Here is a 20,624-nt window from a genome sequence, read left to right on the forward strand (position 1 = left end):
AAAAAAAGATGGTCAGATTTCTTTTTAAACACCTTATATTCATTATTGGACTTGGGGAGAGCATAGTATGCTCTCACTGCTTTAGGCCCATATGACAAGTAAAAGTGGTCTTTGGCTGGTCCTCGGGGGCTAAGGCTATTTGATTGTACCCTGAATAGCCATCTAGAAAATAGTAATATTCCTTACCAGCAAATCTATCTAGCATTTGGTCAATGAAAGGCAAGGGGAAATGGTCTTTCCTAGTGACTTTGTTGAGTTTTCTGTAGTTCATAAGATCCTCCAACCAGTGACAGTTCTAGTGGGTATTAATTCTTTTTTTTCATTTTCCACAACAGTGATCCCACCCTTTTTTTGGGACACACTGTACTGGGCTAACCTAGTTACTGTCAGAAACGGGATAAATGATCCCAGCATCCAGCCACTTAATAATTTCTTTTTTTACTACCTCCTTCATGATTGGGTTAAGCCTTCTTTGCTGCTCTCTAGAGCTGCTGGTTGGGTCAGTAAAAAGGATTTTATGTGTGCAATAGGAAGGGTTAATTCCTTTTATGTCTGCCAAAGACCAACCTATAGCCCTCTTAAATTTTTTTAAAACAGTCAGCAACTGTTCTTCCTCTAACACAGTGAGCAGATTGGACACTATAACAGGTAAGGTGTCTTTTTCGCCTAAGTAAGCATACCTAAGGTGATTAGGCAGAGGCTTGAGTTCTAATACAGGTGGCTCTTCAATTGAGGGTTTAGGAAGTTTTAACCCTCTCTTTGCTAATTCCAAGGACTCAAAATTTTTATTTTTCCAAACCACACCAGTTCTAGAATTTAACCACTTAACTACTTCCTCAGAATCAGTTTGACTGATTTCTAGACCCTCAAAACCAGAATTTTGTAAAGAGTCTAATGAAGACTCATGCAAAATTTATCTTTGACCACATAGTCAATGATATCCATCCTAGAACACTCCTCTATATCCCTTGGATATTTCATGGCTTTCAAGATATTAAACTTGACTTGCTCTCCATTCACATTCATTGCTAACTCCCCCTCTTTTACATCTATGACAGCCCCACCAGTGGCTAAGAAAGCCCTTCCCAAAATAATTGGAACCTCTCGGTCTTCCTCATAGTCTAAGATTATAAAATCAGCTGGGAGAATAAACTTATCTACCTTCACCAAGACATTCTCTACTTTCCCTTCAGGATAAACTAGGGACCTATCAACCAACTGCAAGGTGACAGTGGTAGAATTTGGCTCTCCTACCTTCAGCTTTTTGTACACACTCAGAGGCATTAAATTGATACTAGCACCTAAATCACACAAAGTTCTGCCTATGTAATGGCCTCCTATGGTACATGGGATTGTAAAACTTCCTGGGTCTCCTAGTTTAGGAGGTATCTTACCAAGTTTAGAAGCATGTTGCCTTGCTAATAGTTATGCAAGTAATGCGCGCAAGTATACGCGACAACAAGTAATATACGGCTTTAGTGAGTCCCAATTATCGTTCCCACAAGGATGTTTGCTTTCTAACTTGAAATAAATTGGTAATTGCTATCAGAACTAAAAATAAAAAAAAATAAAAAAATTAATTGCTATGACTATTTTAAACTAATGTACTGAAAGTGTTTTTGTGGAGAGTTTCTCTTTTTAAAACAGTGAACTTAGTTGGTGAAAGGATCTTAATTGAGACTTAGAACATACGGTTTATATTGCAAATGAAGGGAAATGAATTGATTTTGGGAAGAAAATACCCCAACTTTGTGTAAATTGTCTTTTGTTGGTTAAAAATGTTAATGGGTTGATTTTTTTGTGTTTCAGGCCCAATTGTTGTTAATTCTTCCTTGCAAAAAGGAATGAACAAGAATTGGGCCATTCCCTTGCTGATCAGAAGCCCGAACGCCCAAAGTAAGGAAAGAAAAGAATTAGGCCAGAGGCAATTAAATCAATCAATGGCTGAAGGAGGAAAGAAGCAAAGAAGAAAAAAAAGAAAGAAATGGAAACAAGAGACAGATCAGAATCGTGAAGAAAGAGAAAAGAAAAAGCCCTAGCACAGACCATCGTGTAAAATCCATCTCAAGCCCTCACCATCCATCACGGTTTCTTCTTGGAATTGAGCAAATAAACCGAAACACCCTCTGATTTTCATCCTAGACAAAGAACCTTAGCCTTCCATCACGGTCCAGTTTTTGAACCGAACCAACCCACAACACAACCCTACCCGATTCGGTTGATGACTCAGAAAACTCCAAACAAGTGATGAGCTGGAGGTCGTTAGTGGCTGGAGCTGCTTTTGTGATGCGTTGCTGAATCGTACAAGGGACATCCACGATCGATAGGAGCAAGGAGCGTACGTTTGGAGGGGTGATTTAGGAGTCAACTATAAAAAAAGGAAAAAAGCATTTGTAGGGGGATCTTTATCTTTTCTCTCTTCCTCTCTTGCTTAATTTTATTTTTCTGCTCTTTGGGGAAAAAAATTAGGTTTTCTATTTTTCATTCCTTAGCATTTTTCTGTTTGTAATCTTTTATGATCACTGTTTCAGGACTATCGACTGTTGATAGTTCCTGAGTTTTTAATTTCAGCACATTTTAAAGTTTCTGTTTTTATGAAATCTTGTTGTATGTTAGCTCATCAACCTGTGGTGATGAGCTAATTTTTTCTGAGAGTTGGGTTGAAAAAGTACTCGGAACTCACTGTTATTAGATGATGTTTTAATGTTTACATGGTTGTTTTTCAGCTTGTTTACTGTGCATGTTTATTGCTGAGTTTGTTATGTGATGATCACACATAGTCAGCTCTTAGTGGTGTGAGATTATTGGGAAATAACTCAGACTAGACCCCACTGTGAGCACATGGAAAGTTGAGAGAAAAATCTCTCTCAATGGGTATGGCTTCAGGGATGAAGTTACCCCCATGTAACTTGTGAAAATGGTTCTTCAAGATCCTATGACAACAGTGACATAGGGATATGCCAACTGTTGTCAGTGGAAGAAAACTGTTGTTGGGAAACAACAATTACCTTAATATTTTCGTTAAGCTGAGAGCAATTTTTGTTCTTTGTTAAAGCATCCTAATGACAAATGAGGGAAGGGGAAATTGACACCCAACTCACTTCCAAACTCTATTTTAAAACCAATTTTTGTCACTTGTTATTTTTATCCAAATCTGAAATTATTTGTCTGTTTCAAAACTTAAAAGAAAATCATTAAAAAAAATATTTTACAAGTCTTTTAATTAAGTTCTTTTTTCTAGGCTATAGTTCAAAGGATCCTTTCACCAACTAAGTTCACTGTTTTAAAAAGAGAAACTCTCCACAAAAACACTTTCAGTACATTAGTTTAAAATAGTCATAGCAATTAATTTGATTTTTTTATTTTTAGTTCTGATAGCAATTACCAATTTATTTCAAGTTAGAACGAAAAGATCCTTGTGGGAACGATAACTGGGACTCACTAAAGCCCTATATTACTTGTTGTCGCGTATAACTTGCGCGCATTACTTGCATAACTGTTAGCAAGGCAACAGGTAACCAATGATTGCTATTAACTTGCGAACACCCTAACGTCGCGAAACGCGACGCATTAAAAATGACATGAGGGATGCCTTGTCATGCCACAATTACTAAGGGGCCCTTTATCTGGGCCGTTTATTGTCCAACGGTTGCTCCATTACACGATTGGCACTTGAGGAACGCTACATGTGTACGAGGGATGTTACATCTGAGGTTCTATTTAAAAGGGTTTTTCCCCTCTTTGTTATCTTCTTCGCTACTCTTTGCTCTCTGCGTTCTTAGCTTCTCTCTTCTAGTTTAATCTTTTATGTGCGAGCGTTGTACCAGTTTTTTCCTCATCTCTTCTTCCTACTTCCCATCGTCTTCGTTGCTGCAGGTATAGTGTTACTAGCTTGTGACTGTTTTGTATTTGTGACTTCTTTATTTCTTTTGTTTTTCTTTGGCTTTTCGGTTCTCCTTTTTCCCTTTCTTGCGATGGTTAAGTTGGGTGACCTGACTAGTGAGATCCTGCCTCAGTTGGAGGTGGTTGTTAAAGAGGAGGAGTTTGAGGAAGCGTTTGAGGCACTTGATGGTTGTGTTGTGGGGGAGGGTATGCAGGCATTCCTCGCTAGCCTTGCTGGTGAAGGTAGTAGTGCTTCCTCTCGCCGTTCGTTTATCCCAGGGGTTGAGTCCTTACCTTTATGGCAGGATACCTGAGCTTCTAGGCTTCAGTGAGGGAGAGATCCAAAACCTCTTGGCCGAGAGGGCTTTAGGACTTGTGATTCCGTATTCTGGCAAGGCTTCTAGGTCTGGTTTTCATGTTGGACGTAGGGCAACGCCTGGAGGGAGGACTTCTAGATCTAATAGACGTCGGTCTGGCAGATCTCAAAATGGTGGTGGGCAGTGTCCTCCTCAACAGAGGCGCTTCTGTTGTTCTGGTCATTCTCCTTATCACCATAGGTCTGGCTCGCATCGCTGTTATTCGCGACGCTCTGCTTTTGGTGTGGGGTGACTTATTCGCCCTTTATCCTCTATTAACCGAGAGTCTTAAAACCTCCCTTTAGACTTGTATTACCAGCCTCGCCCTTTACAAATAATTCATCCGACTGTTGAATCGCATGTCGCCTTGTGCACATCTTATGGCCATATTCCTCCAGTTCCTAAATCTTTCCACCGCCGCAAATATGACGAGATGTCTGACAACCGGTTGGGTAGGTATCATCCAGAAGATGCTCGGCTGGTACGCTATGGCGTGTGGGATGATATCGCCGAAGATCTGGGGCTTTACAAGGTGCCACCCTCGTGGTGGCCTTCCCCCCTCAGCTACTCGGACTTCTACACTTTCAGTTCTTCTGAATCCTCTGAATCTTCAGGTGAGTTCGACATGTGTTTGAACTATACTTGGTTTGTGTATTTTAGTGAGAGAGGGCGTTGGTGGTTTAGGGTTTATACTTGTAATTCGAAAAAGAAGAAGAAGATTATGGTTGACATACCAACCATAAGAAAAAGGAAAAAACAGGAGTAAAACTAAACTAAGCTTGGCGATCCACCACACGAGTCGCCGCTTTCTCAGTTGAAGGAGCTTGTTCGGATGTAACCTAGGGCAACGAAATCCCCACCACCATCTTCCACCCCCTGAGCAGACGAAGTAACACCAGCGAACTCCCCCGCCAAGTCTGGCTCAGTAACATCGCCAGGAGGGTGGTCCTCCCTCACATCATCCCCCTCCTCCTCAGTCTCGGGGGCCTCCTCAAACACTACCGCCTCCTCGTCTGAGATCCGATAAACCAATCAGTTGCCCTCCACCACATATTTGAGGCTGAGGCCAGCAACATCCACCTCAGGATGACGAAGCAAGACTTGACGAAGGGCATTGTTGAAAGACTCGTAGAAAACCTAGGCCAAGGCAGTCTCCAGCTCTTTCACTCGCCCAACAGACTGCTCCAAATCCTCTTTGGAGGCCCGCAGATCCCCTTGCACGTTGGCCAACTCGACGATTAACTCGTCTTTTGCTTGTTGAAGGTTGTTTTTCTCCGCGACAGGCTTGTCCAAATACTTAGACAAGTTGTCTTTTTCCTGAGACAGGCATTCAACCTCCTCATTGTCCTTCCTTAGTAATTCATTACTATTCTGCAAAGATTTGTTGGCGGTCCGCAAGTCATGAACCTCTTTTCCGAGTCGGCCTACTTCGGCGGTCAAATCTTCATCCTTGCGCCCCATTTGAGCCAGGCGATCATCCTGCGTAGAGCAACGATGACCGGCAGCAAGGGCCACTTCTTGAATCGCCAAAACACGACCAATGATTACTTGCGTGCATTCCACAACTTGTTGGTAGTTTATTTGTTCTAGCATCACCACATTCAGAACTGGCTTAGGGATACTTGTATTGAGATCCCTTTCTGACAGTTCAACGCCCTGGTCAAGGGGATCTCGACGGATGAAGAAGGTTCTTTGGCACTCGCAGTCATAATAACCCTTTCCTCGCTTGGGGTACCTATCACCATCACCTCGCCGTCACCAAAGTCATCAGAGAAACCATCCATGTCATAACAATCGTTGTCCGCTGACTGCCCAGACTCAGTTGGCTCAGTCCTCATCACCTTTACCCCCTTGGCGGGATCAGAGTTTGATCAGCAGATCTCTTTTTCCAGAGTATTTGCGGCAAGGCGTGACAGATTTAGAAGAAGGCTAGTCAACCGACAAACCCCCCGCCTTGTCTTGCACCTCCTTAATGATAGACCTTGTGGCCCTCTTCGCCAACTCTCCGGCGAGAATATCTGTCACAGATCGAATTTTCTTTTTTGAAAGGTGAAAAGCTTTCTTTTTGCCCTTGTCAACATCTTTCTTTACTTGCAGTTGACAGCTTGTCAATGGACGCCTTGAAGGTTGCACGTGAGGCGATTGTCCGGGTTAGGGCCGCTGGCGGCATAGTTTTGTCAGCCATTCTTGCTCCCGCCACAAAGTGTAAAGATGCACGTTAGTAAAGATCGAAGAAAAATGGTTATGAAAGATGTTGTCTTAAACACTGCAAGTCACCGCCACACCTCCATAGCATAACATCTTCTTTGTAGGCAATCGCCCCAAAGGCTTCCTAAGAGATTCAAACCACTAAACCACCCAAACCTCCTCCTACGACAAAGTGTCATACCCAAAAGAATAGTGGATGGAGGGAACCTCATAGTGCGTTTTTGACAAGTACAATTCAATCCTACTCACCCCACTTTCCTGGGCAACAAAGAATGGTACCTCTCCCTCGCTAACTACAGGTTGCACCCAAAAGAAAGTCTCCCGCCAGTTCTTATATGAATCAGCATACGATGTAAATATCACCCCTAGCTTTGACCCCGCCTTTAGGGAAACCCAACCCAACAACTTCTTAACCGACGAAGATACTTGGAAACTGTAAAAGAATAACCTCACATAGCACACATAGCCAAAACACCAGCATAATTTCTCAAACAACCGAACAAATGCCTAAGCGTTAGGATGTAATTGAGAAGGCGCAACTCGTAGATAGCTCAACATGCCCATTTCAAAGTCAGAAAGAGGGAATCTAACTTTCGAGTCCGTAAAGTGATTCTTATATACAAAGAATCGCCAGTTGGCAACCCCTTCACGGTGTGGTTTATCACAAACTCGATCTGACTCTTTAACCGACCACAATTGCCATTTGTCGTCATGGGCACCGCCCTAAGTCAAATCAAAATTACCCTCTAACCGATAGGAGACGCCCAAAACATATGAGTCTGTGAAACAAGAAGAGATAGTCGCCACATCCGTGTCCACCCAATTCCTCGCTGCAAAGCGTTCATGAGTTTGGTCACCCGCCATGTGTCGCAAAGAAAGTATCCACCACCAAAACCTGGGAGGAAGGACAAATACAAAGTCAAACACCAAATATAACAACCGGCATCAAGAGAAGACGGCTAAGCCACCCCAAGAAGTCAATCGCAACCCCTCCACTCCGCCCAACACTCACCCCCTAAACCACCAACGCCCTCCCTTACTAAAAAATGCAAACCAAGTATAGTTCAAACACATGGCAGACTCACCTGAAGAATGAGAGGATTCAGAAGAACTGGAGGTATAGAAGTCCGAGTAGCTGAGGGGGGAAGGCCACCACGGGGTGGCACCTTGTAAAGCCCCAGATCTTCGGTGATATCATCCAGTTCTTTTGAATCCTCTAATTCTTTAGGTGAGTTCGCCATGTGTTTGAATTATACTTGGTTTGTGTTTTTTAATGAGGGAGGGTGTTGGTGGTTTAGGGGGTGAGTGTTAGGCAGAGTAGAGGTGTTGGGATTGACGTCTTGGGGTGGCTTTGTTGTCTTCTCTTTATATCGGTTGCCATGTTTGGCGTTTGACTGTGTATTTGTCCCTCCTCCCAAGTTTTGGTGGTGGATACTTTCTTTGCGACATATAGCGGGTGACCAAACTCATGAACGTTTTGCGGCGAGGAATTGGGTGGACGCAAATGTGGTGACTACCATTTCTTATTTCACAAACTCATCTGTTTTGGGCGTCTCTTATCGGTCATAGGGTAATTTTGATTTGACTGAGGGCGGTGCCCATGACGACGAATGGCAATTGTGGTCGGTTAAAGAGTCAGACTGAGTTTATGATAAACCACGCCGTGAAGAGGTTGCCAACTGACGATTCTTTTCTAGGCGACACTGACCACCCAACAACAATAATTGGCACGACCATAGAACCAGATGTGAAATGCAAATTGATAAAACTGGTGTGTGACAATAGGGACCTGTTCGCATGAAAACCATCTGATATGCCAGGAATTGACCCTGAAATATGTTTCCATAGGTTGTCTGTTGACCCAAAGGCGAAACCCGTCGCCCAGAAAAAAAAGGAAGTTTGGCCCTGTCCGCCAAAAGATTATCGATGAAGAAGTTAAAAGGCTCCACGACACCGGTTTCATTAGGGAAATCAAATACACAACCTGGCTATCTAACCCGGTGTTGGTGAAAAAACCTAGTGAGGCGTGGAGAATGTGTGTTGATTACACCGACTTGAACAAAGTATGCCCCAAAAGATGCTTACCATTTCCCAAGAATTGACCAGCTGGTAGACAATGCCTCCAGGTTCAAAATGCTCTCCTTCATGGATGCATATTCTGGCTACAATCAGATCTCGTTGCTTGAAGAAGATAAAGATAAAACAGCGTTCATCATTCAGAACGCCAACTATTTCTATAGCATGATGCCTCCAGGTTCAAAATGCTCTTCTTCATGGATGCATATTATGGCGACAATCAGATCTCGTTGCTTGAAGAAGATAAAGATAAAACAGCGTTCATCATTCAGAACGCCAACTATTTCTATAGCATGATGCCTTTTGGAATAAAAATGTCGGCGCCACTTACCAGAGGATGATGAACAAGGTATTCAAAGAGTTGATTGGTGACATCATTGAAGTTTACATTGATGACATGATCACCAAGTCACGATCACCTGACAACACCTCTTGCACCACCTTCAGAGCGTGTTCGACAGGTTAAGAGAATACAACATGAGGACTGAGCTATATGAACTAGCTCTCCATGAAATAACTGACTTAGAAGGAGAGAAGAAAAAAGCTCAGGAGTTCATGAGGATAGAAGAATACAAAGGAAGGCGGTCAGATGACACCAACAACCGTGAGAAGAGGGCTAACGAAAACAAAGATCCAGATGAAGAAGAGATAAAGACAGCTAAACCCCCTTCCAGATACACTTCCCGCCTTATAGGCCGAGGGTCTTCTCCACATCAACCGCACAATGTGATGCAAAATGACTACAAAGATGAGCACAAGACCAATCCCCAACACCATGAAGCAACCAGAGAACCCACCATATACTGCAAATTCCACTGCAATAACGGCCATAGCACCGAAGAGTGTCGATCACTCAAAGAAGAAATTGATGAGTTGATCAAGGGAGGAGCTTCCAAAAGATACAACAATCCTACACGAGAAACTGGTCCCGCGAGGCATGAGCAAGATCGGAGGGTGGAACCTTCAAGAACTCGCAGAGAGCAGGACAGGACAATCATCCATTGAACTCGGCCAACCACCACGGGGAAGGGGCCTAGTATGTCCATTCCCCACTTGTAGAAAGGCCAGGGGGACATTATCAAAGTCAATTCTTTCGATCGGGCTTTATGTATGTCAGCAAACCTTTGGCATTTTTCGCATTTTTTGACATGTCCGTGGGCGTCCCGCTCCATGGTTGGCCAATAAAAGCCCGCTTTGAGTGCTTTCTTTGCCAGTGAGTGCCCGCCCATGTGATGGCCATTAATCCCTTCATGGATTTCTTCTAGGACGTACTCCACGTTACTGGGGTTTAGGCATTTCAAGAGTGGGGTTGAACACCCTCTTTTGTATAAACCTCATTGTATCATGCAGAAATGTGCGCTTCTCCGCACCACTTTTTTGGCTTCCTTCTGATCAGGTGGGAGGGTTCCTTCATACATTTAATTGACAATAGGTGTGATCCAAGTCTCTTCGGCGATTTCAGCTGTTGTGTATGAAATGCTCATGACGATGCATGGTTTAGGCAAATAATGTTAAATGACGGAGCGATTGTTACCTGGGTTCTTTGTGCTCGCTAATTTGGCGAGGATGTCAGCCCGGGTATTCTCTGATCGCCTAATATGCTCCACTTTGATCGCCTAATATTCACATCAATGGGCCTTTGGCTTGATATTCTCCTGATATTTGAAAGGTCACCAACTGAGAATCGCTGAAGACTTTGAGACGTCGGGCTCCCAACTCTTTGGCCTGGATCAAACCGGCTATCATGGCTTCATACTCAGCTTGATTGTTGGTAGTATTGAAATTGAAGGACAAAGAGTGTTCAATCGCCAACCCATCTGGGTTTTCTATTATCATCCCGGAACCAGAGCCTTTGGCGTTGGAGGAGCCATCGACGTATAGCTTCCACCCTGCTGGTGGTGGGGCTTCAGTGGTTTGATTATCAGGCTGGGGGCTGTGTGTTATCTCTGCTATGAAGTCAGCGAGGGCTTGGGCTTTAATGGCGGTCCTTGGTTCATAACTGATTTGATATTCTAATAGCTCAATCGCCCAAGACATCATTCGTCCGGCGAGGTCAGGCCTATGTAGGACCTGGCGAATAGGTTGGTTGGTCCTGACTACAATTGGGTGACACTGGAAGTATGACCTTAACCTTCGCACGGCGAAGATAAGTGTAAGGGCAACTTTTTCCACTTATTGGTACCGGAGTTCTGCTCCTTGAAAGACTTTGCTAGTGAAGTAAACTGGTCTCTGTCCTTCGTCCTTGTGCTCTCTGACTAGGGCTGCACTTATAGCTTCTACGCCCACGGCAAGATATAGGTATAGGGTCTCGCCATTCTCTGGCTTGGTGAGGACTCGCGGGCATGATAGGGCTCTTGTGAACTCTTGAAAGGCTTTTTCACACTCTTCAGTCCACTGGAAAGTTGTTCCTTTCTTGAGTAGGCTGAACATAGGAAGGTGTGACAAATGTCAAAGAGCTGGAAATATTTCCCGCAAGGATGAAATGCCTCCGAATAGCATATTAGAGGTAGAACTTTTTGATGTGTAGGGAATAGATTTCATGGGACCATTTCCCTCATCTTATTCCAACCAGTACATTCTTGTTGCTGTTGACTATGTGTCTAAGTGGGTGGAGGTTGTGTCTCTTCCTTCTAATGATGCCAAGGTGGTTGTGAATTTCTTGAGGAAGAATATCTTCACAAGGTTTGGTGTACCTAGGGCCATAATAAGTGATGGAGGTACTCATTTCTGTAACAAGCAGTTTGATAATTTACTGGCTAAATATGGTGTTAAACATAAATACACCAACCAGTGGCCAAGTAGAGGTTTCTAACAGAGAATTGAAGCGGATTCTTGAAAAGACTGTTGGAAATTCTATGAAAGATTGGTCTAAGAGGTTGGATGATGCACTATGGGCATACAGGACTGCTTTTAAGACTCCTATTGGTATGTCACCTTATCAATCGGTATTTGGAAAATCTTGCCATTTACCTGTGGAGTTAGAGAATAGAGCTTTTGGGCTATCAAGTTTCTAAATTTTGATCCAACAAAAGCTCTTGAGAAAAGATAGATTCAATTAAGTGAGCTTGATGAGTTCAGAAGTTCTGCATATGAGAGTGCCAGAATCTACAAGGAGAAAACAAAGAAGTGGCATGATAGCAGGATCATTCACAAGGAGTTCGAACCTGGCCAACAGGTGTTGCTGTATAATTATCGCCTGAGGTTGTTTCCAGGTAAATTAAAATCAAGATGGTCTGGTCCTTATGTGGTGAAAACGGTTTTTCCTTATGGTACAATAGAAATATCACCACTGGATGAAGAGACCTTTCAAGGTGAATGGTTCAAGGTTGAAATTCTATCATGGAGGGCTTGTGCACAAAATACTGTGGCGCAATATCTTAATTCTATTGGTACATAAAAAGGTAACCATCAAGCTCGAGACATCAAACACGCGCTTATTGGAAGGCAACCCAATGTAGAGTTTGTCTTTACATTAAAAAAAAAAAAAAAAAAACCTCAGTACAAGGACCAGAGAAATGGCGCAACTTAGCGCCACACTGGCGCAAACCCGCGCCACTTACCAGTACAGAGGCCAGAGAAACGGCGCGGTGCCGCGCCACACCTAGGAGGTGCAGTCACCTTGGGGGCAGAATGTATGGAGGGTTGGTAAGACTGACATGTAGGTAGGGAGAAGGGTTGGGATCAAGTCATTGGGCGGTATAGAAATGGCCATTTGGAACATGTTTTATGGATATCTTATAGCGAGAACTTTTTATAATTCTCTTGAAGGCAGCAAATGGATTGCTATGTATGTATGTGATAAGTATATAGGAGTGAAAAACATAAGTGGAGATCCTCAAATAAAACTTCACTTCAAAAGAATGTGGCAATGAAAGGAGACGAAATCTTTAACATCTCCAAGTCTCTTGTATCATTCCCTTCATAAACTGATTAGTCAAATCATTTGATATATCCACATTTGTCCCTCTCGAGTAAATATTACTGTTATCGCATCTAGAAAAAGATGCTTTCCTAGTGGAAAAACACAAATATCAACAATAATCGGAAAAAATTAGAGAGGGAGCTATAAGAAGATACGCTGTGATAGCAGCAAACCAACGCCATTTAACTGTACCAATCAAGAAAGAGGATCGAAAAAGTAAGCACAAACAAAAATAGTAAAAGGAACCTCCTGCGCTGCTATTCTTCTTAATGGCTTGTGAGAGTTCTTTGTTACCTAGCTCAACATTCTTAGTAGCTTCAACAGCCTGTAAAAAAAGAACTATTACATTCTTGAGAAATTTGAAATGCACCTATTTTTGTGGAGAATAAACAAATAAACCAGTAGTTACTCCATTACAACAGTCAAAACTTGTGAAAATATTACACCTGCAATGTATGAAACAATAATGCAGATATTAGGATTATTAAGCATATAAACATGTAGATTATTTAATGTGCTTTGGAATTTTTAGCATTTTTCGGGTATTTTTAATAAATTACTCCTCCATTGTGTTTCGACTAATAATAATCAAATAAAGACAATACAAGGGAGACGATGCAGTGTCAATTTCCAATACAACTAACAAAGACAAAAAATTAAAGATGATGTACGTGTTCTGGAGGCGTATCTCAACTTACAACAATTTATATAGAGATTACATAATATGTGTTAAAAAAAATTAAAAAAAAAAAATTTGTATTTATTTATGTTTTAGAATTTGAATATATATATGAATTAATATTTCTTATGTTTTAGGAGATAATATATGCATAAAAATATGTGAGGACATATAAAAAGAAGAGATAAAAAAAAAATATGGGCTTCACATATTTTATGTGTGTGTATGAAATAAAATTATTTCTTACAATATGATAATATATATATATATATATATATATATATATATATATAAAATATATATATTTGGAATTTGAAATCATATTACAAGATATTTTAACAAAAAAAAAATGAAAAACTTGTTTAAAGTGAATTAGATTATATTGGATTCCATCTGTTTTACATTATAAATTAAATCTATCGAATGATAATAATAATATGCGAAAATTAATTGAATTGTTCTAAACCGGTTCAATCCCTCTTTATAGTTAATGATAATAATATATCAGTTTCACATTCATAGTAATGAATAAAATGTGCATACATAAAAAAGAAAAATTATAAACACGTTTTTTTTTTTGTTTTTTTTTGGAAATAAACACGTTTTTCTCTTTATGGTTAAACTTGTCGTAAAATACTTTTGAATTTTTTACTTTATAGCTTTGATTAATTTAAAAATAATTTTTATTGAAATTTTAATTCTAATGTAAATTAAAAAGCACAGACTGATGAGCAATGATTTATATATAACTATTATTGTTAAATTTAATAATAATTAAAAGTTCTTGTTCAAAATAAATCTGTATAATTAATCAGTAATATATATTTGTTTTCTCCCAACTTTTATATGCCATGCCATACAATAGTTAATATATAGGGTTTTATAATTCTCATGTTGAAGGAGAATTGAAATCTCATGTTGTAGAGATAAAAAATCTGCGGGACCCACGTGTTAGAAAAAATTATATGTAAGACCCATGTCAGCACGGAAATCGAAGGGTATGTAGGAAAATTATAATTCTCATGTTAAATGAGAATTATAAAACCCTGATATATATTATGTCAACAATGAATACATTATAGTGTTATAGTTCCTTATTGAAAGTAATTAATAATATCACTTCATTATACAACTTATGATGTGTAATGACTTTAGTTTATAGTAACTTCTCTTGCTCTTAACTTTTGTTATACCAAAGGTGTTGTGTATGACAATTTCACCATCCAACAGTAAATTAAACTTTACCTTGAGTTTGCTATAAATTGAGCCTATCTATCTACAGAAAATCAACCAATCCTATATAAAACATTCCACGCGAATCAGAAGAGAAAGAAGAATTTTGAATCTAACTCAAGCAGAAACCTTCCTTCGATTCTAATTTCTAACTGAATAAACCTAAAAAAAAAAAAAAAAAACTCTTATTATCACGCAGACCCTAAAGCAACGGGTTAATCTTGAACGAGAATGAAATAAGGTTTGTAGAGAGAGGAACTTACCGCCGCCGCCTCCGGTTTCCTCCGCCACGGTCGTTTTCAGTTTCCGATTGGGGTTTCTGATTTGATTGCTATGAATTTGATGATAATAAGTTAGAGACTGAGATGAGAGAGAGAGAGAGAGAGCGAGCATTTACTACTTACAGAGAAGGGAGGGACAAGGAGTGTGTGAAACGGTGAGTACTCTAACGGTCGGATATTTTGAACTGTCTTATGAAATGAACCGACTGAGAATGTTTCCAACCCTAACGGCTATTTCTCATTGCTTTATAACGAGAAAACTGAAAAGACGCCTTCAAAGGTTGTCGTTCCACCCTCCAAGGTAAAATAGTCACAGAATTTAATGTAAATATATGATTAATGTAAAAAAAATTATATGTGTAGTTCATGATGTGAAATAATGTGCGGTCATATCAGTTAATAATTTTGACTTTTCATATAATTGTAAACTAATAATGTGTGGTCATATCAGTTAATAATTTTGACTTTTCATATAATTGTTAACTAATTATATATATATATATATATATATATATAGGGAAATAATACTCTCATGCCACATGAGAGTACATCATTTTCCTACACAAATTCGTTTTCCGTACCAATTAATTTTTCTTTTCTTTTTTAATATAAAATATGAGACCCACATTTAACTTCTCTCTACTTTTTTTCTCTCCTACAATCCTACAACATAAGAAAACTTAAACCCATATATATATAGAGGAGCCATATTCTCACTACCAAAATTTTTCACTACCAACTTACTACCTATTTAATAATCATTAGATTAACATTTTCTCTCTTTTCAAAAACTTTTTAACATTCTCTCTCTTTGATCCAATGGTAATGTGATGGGTAGTATGTTAGTAGTAAGAATTTTTGGTAGTTAGTATTAGAGTAAAGTATCACTTAAGGGTATATTTGTAATGTCAGCTGAGGGCACTTTTGTAATAGCTCAAATAAGGATTAGTTAGTTTGGAACTGATTCTGTTCAAACAGAATCAGTGACGTGTCATCAATGTATCTCTATAAAAACTAAAGTATTTCATGTATTTTCATAATGAATCAGGAACAGTACACGTTGATCTTTATAGAGATACATTGATGACACGTCACTGATTCTGTTTGAACAGAATCAGTTCCAAACTAACTGATCCTTATTTGAGCTATTACAAAAGTGCCCTCAGCTGACATTGCAAATATACCCTTAAGTGATACTTTACTCTAATAGTTAGAATATCTTAACTCATATATATATATATATATATATATATATATATAAGTGATTTATGAATATTATGTTACATGATGAAGCTTATATCATGTTACACTCACAATGCAAGTGGGCCCCACCATTTTCTTATTTTTTGTTTTTTGATAAAAACTTGTGGAGCCCACTTGCATTATGAGTGTAGCATGATGTAAGCTTCATCATGTAACATAATATTCATGAATCCCTATATATAATGGTGGGGTTAGCTCTCTTAAATTGAGGGAATTTTTTTCATGAATGCAAACAAAATTTTAGAAGAGCTAGTTCCACCAAAATGTAAATATTTCTGCCTCGAACAAATTTTCCTCCTACAAGATTACTCATAGTTTATAAAAAAAGTAATGTGATAGCATACAAATATTTTAAAGGTACCTTGCATTAAAATCAAACTTCAATATAACGCTATTATGCTTTTCTAAGTTCTTTGCTACGTTAGAATTGCTATTATTTTTGTGGCGAGTTTGGATAGTTCTGACTTGTATTAAGTAGGGGTGGCAATTCGTGTCAACACGACCCGACACGACACGACCCGAATTTTACACGACACGAAAAGTCTCAACCCGAACACGACCCGATTAATTATTCGTGTCAAAATTCTCAACCCGAACACGACCCGCTTATTTTACGGGTTGACACGACACGACACGACACGAATAACCTTATAAATATAACCATGACCCATTATTACACATGTTAACACGACTCGACCCGACCCGACACGACCCGACCTGACACGAGTTTTAGAATGCTCATATACAAAACCTGTATTACATACATCTAACAATAAAAAAAATATCCAACAAAATTATATCAAAGGTGCTGCCAAAAACAAGTTTGGCAATAACATATTTCTCCATAATTTCAATATCACTTGTTAGCATAAACAAGTTTAGCAGTAACACGATAAAACAAATTACATCCAACAAAATATGTAACAACTTTAGCAAAACATTTCTCCATAATTTCAATATCACTTGTATCATGAGTCTTTAACATTCAAAATCAGCAAAGAAGTGTCTTCCATTACAAATACCCACTCCATCAAAGGTGCTGCCAAAAATTCAAAATCAACGAGTGCTTCCATTATAGCCAAGGATTTAACAAGTGCTTTCTTTTCCATCCTCTGTACAAAATGGATATATTATTTTAACATAATTATACAGTATTCATTATATGAATTGATTTTTCCAATCAACCAAGTTCAGAAAATTACCTTCTTTGATCTGTAATCATTGAACAGTTGAGAAAATACTTTGAGAAGCATGGTCAAATGCTGACTGTTGAATAGAAATTTCTTCCATGACATCTTTTAATAATTCTTCAAAAGCTACAGTTGGATGCTCTGCAAAAGTAAAATAATTGAATTAATTAAAATTTATTAGAGAACTAACTCATCAAATGATGGAAGCTACAAAAAAGTACTTTGCTCTCCATACAGCCAATCTCTAGTGCAAACTAAAGCTTCCATTGTATCAGGTTTGAGTGCACTTCTGTATTGATCAAGCACTCTTCCCCCAACACTAAAAGCACTTTCAGAAGCAACACTAGAAATAGGTATCGCAAATATATCTCTCGCCATTGCAGCAATCTCCGGATACCTAAATTGGTTAGCCTCCCAATATTTTAATACATTTAACTCAGCTTTTCTGTCAAACCTTTGATCCTCTAAATATAATTCAAGCTGTGACTTTTGGGGCACAATCACTTCATTAAAATTATCGAATTCCTAACGATATAATCAAACAACGAAAATTAATAAATATACACAAGATCAAATTAACTTTACAGGACAAGTATAATCAAATGAACTTACACTCAAAACATTGTTAGATATGTTAGAAAATGAGGTTTGATGTGTTGTCCCACCATCTCCAACCTTGGTTGATGAAGAACTTGTTGAATAGTTTCTGATTCCATCAATTGCATACTCACAAAACAAAGAATTCAGCTTGTTCTTGACCTTTGTTAATTCATTTTTCCCATCAGCACCATACAATTTATTATAACACGATTCAACAAAACTCAGCTTATATCTCGGATCCAAAATAACAGCTATAGCTAAAATCAAGCTAAAGTCATGCCAATATTTCTCAAATTTAGTAAACAACTTTCCTGCCATATTCACAATATAGGCATCATCACTCTTCAATCCATCTTGTAATGTCAAATGTGCTGTAAAAACGTAAGGAAAGTAGAGGTTTGCGGTTGGATACTTGGTTCCAGAGAAGACACAAGTGATATCATAAAAAACAGACAAGAAACTATTGATCTTTTCAATTCTATCCCATTCATCTCTAGATGGACAATGTTTGTAATTGGAATCACTTAGCTCAAGATGCATAAAGGCACGTTTATAAAAAAGTGCATTATCAAGCATGAGAAATGTAGAAATCCACCTAGTTGGGACATCTTGCCTCAAACCTCTTTTAGACCCAAGAGAACTATGACCAACACAATCCAAAAACTTTTGTTTCCTTGCTTGTGATCCCTTCACATATTTGATACTTTCTCTGACTTTTACCATAGATTCATCAACTTCTTTCAATCCTTCCTGAACTATCAAATTTAATACATGAGCACAACATCTCAAGTGAAAGAACTCACCATAACCTAGAAGTCCTCCTCCTACCAATAATTGGTCTCTCAAAAACTGAACACAAACATCATTTGCAGAAGCATTATCCAATGTAATTGAAAAAACCTTCGTTTCTAAACCCCAATCCTTCAAAAACATGTGAATTTTTTCAGCCAATGAGATTCCATTATGGGGAGGTGGCATAAAACCAAAATTCAGAACTCTTTTTTGCAGATGCCAATTCTTGTCAACAAAATGTACAGTCAAACATATATATCCATCAGTGGTTAGAGAAGTCCACAAATCAGATGTCAAACAAACTCTACTTGAATTATCCTTTAACATATCCAATAATCTATCTTTCTCCCTTTTATATAATTTAAGGCAATCAGCCTTCATAGTATTTCTAGTAACAATATTCAAATCTGCTCGTAAATAAAGAAGAACAGCTCTAATGCCTGGCCACTCAGTAAATTAAAAAGGAAAATCATGCATAATAATTGCATATATCAACAACTCCCTAAATTTCTCATGATCAAATTTAGAGCTTAGACTTAAGGAGTTCTTATTTTGACTTAAAAGCATCATTTGCCCAACATCTCTGCTATCTCTTTTCGAGCAAGCATCTAGATGTCGTTTCAAACTGCCTGTCCCATATCTACTATCAGTCAGGTATAGTGATGCACAATACTTACATTTAGCTTGACTTTTGCCACCTTCTTCTTTTGCTTGAATAAGTTCAAAGTGAGTCCAAACTGGTGATATTAACTTCCTCTTCCTCTTTGCTGGCTGTAAAATATCAGTTGTACCTTCATCCTCATCAATTGGAAGTAAAATACCAATCTCCTCATCCACCTTTGGATTGCTGTTTTGTGATTCGGAATCCATCTATATGCACAAAAAATTAATCATATTAAATGTTATAAATAGGACATCACCACAACATATTAACCAATACTTACATTTATCTTCTTCTTTTTTACTTATTGGACAAATTTTTTTACCTTTTTATATTACATTACATTATACTATATTATATATGTGTGTATAAATTCCCAATTTAACTTCAATTCATTCTAAATTGAATTTTTTTTATATATAGTATTGAATTTCAAATCTTCAGGCAATAGGTTTTATTCTTCAACAAGAATTTGTTACATTAAAACCAAAAGACTAAAGTTTAACGTAAAGGAGCCCACCAAGGTTTTAAGTCAAATTAATCAAAAAATTAACAAGTTTATTTCAAAGTAAAGGAGCCCATCAAGTATATCTAACAAGTTTGCTTCAGATAATTTCGACGTCTATTTCAAAGTAAAGGAGCCCACCAAGGTTTTAAGTCAAATTAATCAATCTAATAATTTCCTTTTCAAGTCAAGGAGCCCACCAAGCTCAAATAACAATTATGTAATTTTTTTCTAATTTTAAATATCTCTTATTTTAAATTTTTTTAATTTATTCTTTGTACTTCACATAAATTAAAAAGGAAAACGTAATTAGAAATTTTATAGACTCATCATTCACAGATTCACTTCCATTCAGATTTAAATAAATGAAAAAGGGTTGGTTTATAGACTCATCATTCACAGACTCATCATCACAGATTAACAGATTCGCCTCACTCAAATCCTTGAGTCGTTTTCTTCTTTCTTTTTTAAGTTGAATTTTTTCAAACTATGGAGCTTTACTTCCATGGACCCAATGCTTAGGATAGGCATACATTCAACCGTATACAGTACAGATCGTAGAGTGATTTTACATTAAATTTATTTTATTTATTATTTTTTTTGCAAACACATGAAATTTATTTTAGATAAATCCAAACAGGTTTCATGGACAATAAAAATAAAACAAAATATCAAAAAAAAAAAGCAAAGGGGAACCTGATAAATGATAAGACAATCTCAGAGACCAGAGTGTTGAAAACAACCTAGATGATAGTGAAAAGTGTTGAGGAGATGATGAATCCTTTTGTCACCGGAGCATTTACTGTGACACACAGAGATAACAAATTTTTTGAATATAAAGTCGAATCAAAAAGAAAAAAACTCTGTCACAATAAGAGAACCAAATGACTTACAGACAGGTTGCTAGTTAGTAAACCATCGGTGCTTCTTTTTTGTAGAGGTGAAACTCAAAAGAGGAGTTGAAACTGGAATAGAG

The 20,624-nt window shown here is 38.3% G+C and overlaps 2 protein-coding genes across 2 annotated transcripts; both read right to left on the reverse strand.

Annotated features, from left to right (window-relative positions):
- Positions 1 to 891: 891 nt before the first annotated feature.
- On the reverse strand, positions 892 to 1,284 carry LOC133315763 (uncharacterized). Its single transcript, XM_061517426.1, has one exon. The coding sequence runs from the start codon at positions 1,282 to 1,284 to the stop codon at positions 892 to 894; it is 393 nt and encodes a 130-aa protein (XP_061373410.1).
- An 11,125-nt stretch (positions 1,285 to 12,409) lies between these two features.
- Positions 12,410 to 19,151, reverse strand: LOC133315764 (zinc finger BED domain-containing protein RICESLEEPER 2-like). The gene is made up of 6 exons (XM_061517427.1): positions 17,703 to 19,151; positions 17,312 to 17,615; positions 17,128 to 17,231; positions 16,923 to 17,012; positions 12,618 to 12,769; positions 12,410 to 12,533 (listed from the first exon to the last, which is right to left on the reverse strand). The coding sequence occupies exons 1-6, from the start codon at positions 18,861 to 18,863 to the stop codon at positions 12,410 to 12,412; spliced, it is 1,935 nt and encodes a 644-aa protein (XP_061373411.1). The 5' UTR covers positions 18,864 to 19,151.
- Between the last annotated feature and the right edge of the window lie 1,473 nt (positions 19,152 to 20,624).

Source organism: Gastrolobium bilobum, unplaced genomic scaffold (assembly GCF_033153095.1).
Source record: "Gastrolobium bilobum isolate Gb01-03AN ecotype WA unplaced genomic scaffold, APGP_CSIRO_Gbil_v1 utg711371, whole genome shotgun sequence".
NCBI lineage: Eukaryota > Viridiplantae > Streptophyta > Magnoliopsida > Fabales > Fabaceae > Gastrolobium > Gastrolobium bilobum.